Here is an 8,218-nt window from a genome sequence, read left to right on the forward strand (position 1 = left end):
TATATAAAATCAAATAGAAAAACATTTCAGGTTATATTGAAGCTTTTTCTTTTTTTATTATTATATATATATTATCATTGTATCTCACGCTTTTATTAGAAGTAGATTTGCATGTATGGAATGTAACATAATTTATTAATATTAAATTGAAAACATATTATTAATAATATTATTTTTTTTATTTTTTATTACAGTAAAACATCACGAAGACCACAATTTGTTCAACATGGACGTAAAAATTATTATAATAATTTATTATCACAGATAATTATGATAAGTTTTACGGAATAAAAGTGTACTCTTTTTGATGAAAAAAAATTGAGTGCAGTACTCTTTTTTTTTTTTTATATATATATATATACCTTATTTATATAATAGTTATCCATAAGCATTTATGAAAATATTATATGATTATAAACATATTCTGATAACGAATGTTCATTTTCATATAAAAATAAAAATATCTTAATCAAAAATTTTAATAAAAGTACAAGGTTTAAAGAAATCTTAAAATTTTATTATTTTTTCGGATGTTATATTATCCCATAAGAACTTCTGCTGATCCTTTATGAACAAAATCGTTATCAGCTTTGTTGTTTTTTAATTGTTCATTCGCTTGCTCAATAGTTTGTATCGTTGTTTGCGTATCGGTTTGTTGTATCAAAATAGTCGTGAATAAGCTGCTCGGTAAAGATTTTGTTACTTCTAGATCGTTTATAATTTCAGATATTTCAGTATTAGTTTCGGTTGAATCTTTTGGCTGAATAATACTGGGCGATTGAAAAGTAACATCTAATTCATCAGAATTATATTCGAATTCATTTTGATTCATAAAATCTTTCCGAATAAAATACCAATTGCCAATTCGAAATCTCAAATTTTCATTAGAATTGAAAAATAAAGTAGCTGTAATTTATAATTATTAAAATTAACAAATTTAATGAAAAATTAATATATTTAAAATAATTTAATTTTATTTAATCTTATTTCAATCAATTTTTTATGCAAAATTACCAAAGAAATTATAAACATAGGAATCCTTACATAAATTTAATAATTGCCATTCATAATTTTTTAATCTATTTCGTACTTCAAATAATTGTTCATAAATTTGATTTTTTAAATTATAAAACCAATCTTTTATATCTTGAAAAAATTCATTATTATATTGAAAATCTGTCTGTAATCCATTGCTTTCTATAATAAAAAACTTTGATTTTATTCACATATTTTAAAATTATATATCAAAGTACATTAAAAAATAAATTTATAAGATGATTATAAAGATACGAAGAAATGAAATCTTTTGTAAGTATATCTAAATATTTAAAGAAAATATTTCTAAAGTTTCTATATAAAAGTTCATTATTAATATAACATTAACAAAATGTTTGAAAAAATGTAATACCTTTATCATAACTTCTAATCGATGCAGATAAATTAAAAGTAAATAATAATACAATAATAAAGAAAAGATACATTTTTTTTTTAAAATACTGATGTTAGTGAATAAATATCCCCAATCACTGATTCAGTGAATGTTCATGGCTTTATATATATATTCTACCGGAAAAAAATACTCATTAGTACAACAATTCTATCGCGAATCAAGTATATTAAACAATACTGTTATGCAACTTTGATAACCTTGTTTATTTTGATTATGATGTCATATAACTATAATAAACAAAAAATATAACAAGATAAAGAAATAATACAAAATATTTTCAAATATATATATGTTTAAAATATAGTATATGTTTAAAAAATATTTAACATATATAATATAAAATTTCAATTTACTGAATTGTGTGATATTTTATTAATAATAAATCATTATAATAAAAAATCATCTAATAGTTGATTAAATAATCATGAAGAAGTTATTATTTCTGTTATTATGAATTATTATCCTGTGAATTTTTGATTCATAAAAATATTATTATTTTCTAATAGCGATTTTTTATAAATATGGATTTGACTATTCTTTATTCTTCCAGTGAAAATTAATTAAAATAAAGATCATTTTTGTTGTTGCAAAATACTTACAACACGAATGACGCAGAATATATATATATGTATATATCGTGCAAATATATACATTAATTTTATTTTAAATTATAAAAAGAATTGAATTTTCTAATATAATATTAAATTACTTTCTACATGATGGAAAAAACAAAAATACAAAAATAGAATATCGATTGTATAACATCAAAACAAATATTATGGTTTTCTGTAATTTAACAAGTTATTTAATAATAGTTACTAAATTCTATAACTATTATTTATAATCTGTATATGGAAAAATGCACTAATACATATTTTGCTTCGTTTTAAATTACATGCAATAATATGAGCATTAATTTATTGAAAAAAGTCTCATTTGTGATTTAACAAGTATTACAATTAAATATATTCAAAACAATTAGATCATATATTATAATTTATAAATTATCTTTATAAATATATCATATAATTTCTTGAAAATTTTTTGTAGAAATTTTGTGTTGTATATTAAATGTTAATTTATTTTCTTTCTAACATTCTTTTCTTTTCACATAATTAGAACTATAAACTACCATAATCTAAAGTTTGTTCGGAATAGCTAGTAAATTCGGCCACATGTAAAAGTGGATTCATCCATAGTGACACATTTAGTAAAATTATATTTAAAATTTTTATTATTAAAAATTCGTGATTTTAGTTTAATTTAAAGTCTTCAGTGATTTTTATTTAAAAATACATTATCATTATTTAAGGAACTTTTTTTTTTACACATATTTTCTAAAAGCACATTTATGAATGTATATTTTTGACATGTATATTTTACATTTATGAATATGTAAAATTGTTTAGAGTACAATTCAAACTTCAATGCATTTAATGTAAGTACAGAAGTTAGGTATAATTAATACATCGTAATTTACATATATAATATAATTTTATATTTTTACTTATAATTACAATTATATTATAGTTAAAATTGATGACAGGTTAGAAAGTTTTACTATGAAAAGATATTTGTAGTATCATATCGTAACACAACCTATCATTTAATGTGAAATATAATATTATTTTTATTTCAATTTTTTATTAATTATAATGAAAACATAAAATTATTAAATTTGAATAAATTAATTTATTTATATTTATAATATAACATACAATCTGCATGATATAATTCATAATCTTTTTAAAAGATTAAACAATTAATGAATTCTTAAAGTTAGATTATGTTGGTACACATGATACAAAAACTGACGAGCCAATATTTAAAATATTTTAAGATATGTAATAATCTTAATTTAAAAATTTTACTTTATATGAAAGATTAAAAAAATTAACACAAGATTAAAGAAATTAAGACAATTAATTTATAAATATCTGATACCTAATAAATAAATCTCAATTTTCTTATTAGATAATAATTATTTATTAATATTCATTTTTTTTTGATAATAAAATAGTTTATTTTTATGGAAATATCTGTTTCGTTTTATTTATATTATATTTAAGAAAATTTATTTTCTTAAATATTCGGAACAAAATTAATTTTTAACTTAATTCAAATTAAAATATTATTTTTAAAAAATATACTACTAGTATATATTAAGTCCCAATTTATTTAATGAATAAAAGAAAAAAAGAATAAATTTATTTTTTTTGATCTAAAATTATTTACTATTTAATATATTTTGTCAAGAATTGATTAATTAAAAAAATTTCTTTAAAAATTAATATGTGTTTCATATTATTATTAAATATATTAGATTATTAATTTGTTATTTATATATTATATTATATTAATATAATAACATAAATTATATATATATATATATAAATATATATAAATGTTAATAACNATTTTTTATATTTAAAAAAATTGTTAAAATTTATACTTTAAATAAATATATCAAAAAATGATCATTAAAATTAACCAATATAATTAACGTATATAATGTATAATATTTTCTCTTTATTGAAAACTCAGTGAAGTAGAACTAGAAAGCAAAATGTCGGCTCGCTTCGATCGGTTTGTATATAACTATATTCAAGATGTATTGATACTAACATTTGATTTAGGTTTTAATCTCTCACATTTTGAATTAAAATGTTCGAAAATGTATCTTCTGAACAAAAAGATAATCACTTTAAAGATGAATATTTTGAAGAATTTGAACATAAACCATTACTAATAAGTATACCAAAAGTAGAACCAACATGTTCTAATGTAACTAATTTAAATGAAAATATACCGAATGAGGTAAGTATATGATTATTAATATTCTTAATATATTTTATTTTATATGTTTTTTTTTATAACTTTATTTTTTCTTTTTTTATTTATAAAATAAATCTATTGCGTAATAATTTAAAATATATTATTAGATATAGATAGTAATATTATTAAGAATTTATTGAATTCGATATTAAAAAAAAAAGTACGACATAATGAAATTCGTAATTTTTAAAATAAGAAAGAGTAGTCAGTTTATATCTCAAATAAATTTTGGCGGGAATTTTAAATTTATTTATTTTCTTTTTTATGATGTATATATTTCATTCTATATTATATAATAATAAATTATTATATTCTATATTATATTCTATATGATATATAATATATAAATTCATTCTATATTATATATAATAATATTTCATTCAATATTATATAATAATAAAAACATAGATTTATATTTATTAGAATATTTTTTAAATAATTATTTAAAATTTTTTTTTAAATTTTAATTTGTATAATAATTGTATTTACATATTTTAAATTTTAGGATGAAAAAATTACATCAGCAATTCCTTTAATTATGCCATGTAAAATAAAGGATCCTATTATTTTACTTGAAAGATGTGATAAAATATGGGAGACATTAAAAGTAATAAAAGATGTACAAGATAAAAGTAAAATTAATACACTTAATACATTACCATTAGAAATAAATTCAAAACCATTATATATTCAATATCAATCACCATTAGAAAACAGTAATGTTGAATTACCAAATTTTAAATTTTCTGTAAAATATAAAAAGAGATTATTTAATTGTTTAACATGTGGAAAACAATATACTGAAAATAGAAGATTGAGATCTCATTCAGAAAAAGTACATGGTATTTACATACCACCAAAACGAAAAAGATGCACTGTTTTATATCAAAAACATATTGATAAAATAAAAGAAAAAGATTCTAACATTGTCAATAGAGAAGTAGATTGTAGTGGAAAAGTTTCATTAAAAAAAGATGAAAATAGATTACATGTAGGAACATCATTACAATCTACATCATCATCAAATGATAACAAAATTATTTCAGATTTAAGAAGAAAAAAAAATATTAATGAAACTATATGTAAAAATGAACAAGAAAAAAAAGTATTAAATAAAGAATTCAAACAAGAAAAAATAATCTCAGAATCTCATATATCTTTATTAACATGTATATTATGCAAAAAAACTATAAATGATATAAGAAAGCATTTAATTGATTATCATAAAATTGAATCACCTGATTTTATGTTAAAGAATTTAAATGAAACATCTAATCATTTAAAAGACAAATTAAAAACAGGAGTTCCTAATGATGAGAATAAATTTTTTGAAATTATTGAAAATAAGAAAAGAATGATATCAAATATACAATATTCAAATTCTAGAAAAAGACATAAAGTTAATAATAATAGTAAAAACTCGCAAGTTGATGAAAATGATACACGTCAATGTGATATTTGTCTTGGACGCTATAAAGTTCGTAGTTTTTATACACATATGCGTTATCATCGTCAGCGTGGAGAAACAAAAGAAAATTTCCATTTATTTGATAATAAATATTTAAAATCTCCGTTATATTTAAAATCAAAATTAAATTCAAGTAACATATCCAATGAAAATTCAAATAATAATCACAGTAATAAAAATAATTCAATATCATTTAAAAATAAAGAAAAAGAATGGCAAACTGAAAATGATATGCAAAATAAAGATAACATTAAGAAGACATCAAATAGAAATAATATTTGTTCCTGTGGTAGAAAATTTCGTAACCCTCATACATTATTTGTACATAAGAAAAAGTGTACTTCAATAGATGAATTAAAACAGCCAATTATAAAAAACAGAGTAAATATAAGAAGTCAATATGTTATACAAAATAATTCTGATAGAAATTCTGAAATTGGAATTAGCATAACAATAAAGAAAAAAAATAATTCTTATGAAATCATTGACAGAAATAAAAATAAAAATAAAATGCAGGATTCCATTAATTCAAAATATTTTAATGCATCAAGTATTTCAGAAAATAATACCCAAATAGAATTACAAAATCAATTACGAGATGAAACTCCAGAATTATCTAAATATAGTGAAAAACACAGTATTTTAAAGATTCAATCTGCTGATGAAGATATTGATATTGACATTGAAGAAGATTCAAATAAAATTGATTTTTCTAAAGAAAAAGAAGAACAAAAAGTAAAAGTGGAACAAGATGATAATTCTTGCCAAAAATCTATTAACTCAGAGTTTTTGAAAAAAAAAATTCTTACCAAACGTAATTATAAACAATCTAATGGTATCAAAATAAACTTCGCTAAGAAATATAATATTTGTGTATGTGGTTATAAATTTTATACCAAAAGAGCTCTTGAGATTCATACTAATAAACACCATCCAAATTCGAATTTGATATGTGGTTATTGTAAAATTAGTTTTTCTAATGGTATTACATGGAATAAACATCAGTGTTCTATTAATGAAGGAAAAAAGTTTATTGATGTACAAATGGAAATAAATTGTCTTTATTGTACTGTTTCTTTGAGTTCACATAAAAAATTTGATGATCATATAAGAGAAAAACATCATGATTCTATATTGCCATTTCAATGTTTTCGGTGCTATAAACGATTTTCTAATACCTCATCTCGGAAAATACATTTTGATACAGATCATGCAATAACTGTTTGTTCCTTATGTAATAACAAAATTTTTGATATTATGAAATCTAGGCATGAAGCATATCATTATGGTCTTGGATTTCCTTGTCATATTTGTAAAAGAACTTATACCACTAAAGAAAATTTATTAAAACATACAAAAAGATGTCACAAATATCATAAAATATCATTTATGGCAAACAATGATTTAAATATATAATATTTTTTATGAATTTTATAATTTATATTATATATTTATAAAAGAAAAGTAAAATATCTGAAAAATTATAATAATAAAAATAAAAACATTAAAATAACAGTTTAACATAAAAACAATGAAAAAGAAACAAATGAATGAAATAAATATGACACAATTTATAATTTATTTTTCGATTTTTTCTTCTTTTTTAATTAAAAAAGAAATAAATAACGATTTTTACAAGGAAGATATCACTTTATATGATAATATGAAATATATAGTATATTATAGTACATTAATTTATTATATAAAAAAAAGATATATTGTTGAATATATATAATACTGTGTTTATATTTATGTCAAACATAAAAATAACTGTATATATAAAAAATATAGGTATAAGGTATAATATAAAGATGAATAAAGAAGGTATATAATTTGAACTATCATTACATACAATTTTTATTTTTTAAGTACATAAAATTGTAAAATTGAACTGAATTTCAATCTTAATTAAAGTTTAATGTTTATTATAAATAAATACGATAAGACGAGTTACATTACATTTAATTTTTACAGAAATAAAATTTTTTCATTAAATATATATATTTTAATTAATGATAAATAATATTATAGTTTTATTTATATTAATTACCAAATATATTATTTAATTATCTCATGAAGCTTTTTATAAAATATTTATCTGCAAAAAATTGATGACACAAATGAAATTTTGTTTGAAATACAGTTACTATTATCAAAAATATATTTTTCTTTTAAAGTCAATATTAAATTATTATTAATTATAATAATTTTATTGACTATATAAATAAATAAATAAATATTATATAAAATATAAGAAAATTTCTTTATACTTATTCTTTAAATTCAATATAACAAATTTAAACAAATTTATTATTAATTTATTACTTAAAATTATTCCTAATGTATCGTAACTCGCATCTTTAAATATTAAGAAATAAATAATATAAGGTAATAATATAATTAAAATATGATAAAATTTTTGATATTTTTTTGTACTATAGAATTTAAGAATTAATTAAGAAATA

The 8,218-nt window shown here is 18.6% G+C and overlaps 2 protein-coding genes across 4 annotated transcripts in view; both read left to right on the plus strand.

Moving 5' to 3' along the window:
- Positions 1-318, plus strand: part of LOC102680951 (40S ribosomal protein S24) — a 2,755-nt gene extending 2,437 nt beyond the window's left edge. For both annotated transcript variants that reach the window (XR_422332.2, XM_006619606.2), the window contains one exon: positions 195-318. Coding sequence is in view for 1 of the 2 variants with exons in the window: in XM_006619606.2 (XP_006619669.1) it covers positions 195-197 (3 nt within the window). In the remaining variant the exon portion in view is untranslated. The remainder of the gene's footprint in view (positions 1-194) is intronic.
- A 2,522-nt stretch (positions 319-2,840) lies between these two features.
- LOC102670633 (bromodomain-containing protein DDB_G0270170-like) lies at positions 2,841-7,184 on the plus strand. Of its 2 annotated transcripts, XM_031512412.1 has the most exons (3): positions 2,841-2,888; positions 4,087-4,267; positions 4,791-7,184. In XM_031512412.1, the coding sequence occupies exons 2-3, from the start codon at positions 4,115-4,117 to the stop codon at positions 7,167-7,169; spliced, it is 2,532 nt and encodes an 843-aa protein (XP_031368272.1). In that variant the 5' UTR covers positions 2,841-2,888; positions 4,087-4,114; the 3' UTR covers positions 7,170-7,184. The 2 variants fall into 2 exon arrangements, with proteins under 2 accessions (XP_031368272.1, XP_031368270.1); XM_031512410.1 differs by lacking the exon at positions 2,841-2,888 and having other exon boundaries at positions 3,988-4,267.
- The last annotated feature ends 1,034 nt before the right edge of the window (positions 7,185-8,218 follow it).

This window comes from Apis dorsata, unplaced genomic scaffold, assembly GCF_000469605.1.
Source record: "Apis dorsata unplaced genomic scaffold, Apis dorsata 1.3 scaffold_429, whole genome shotgun sequence".
Classification (NCBI taxonomy): Eukaryota; Metazoa; Arthropoda; class Insecta; order Hymenoptera; family Apidae; genus Apis; species Apis dorsata.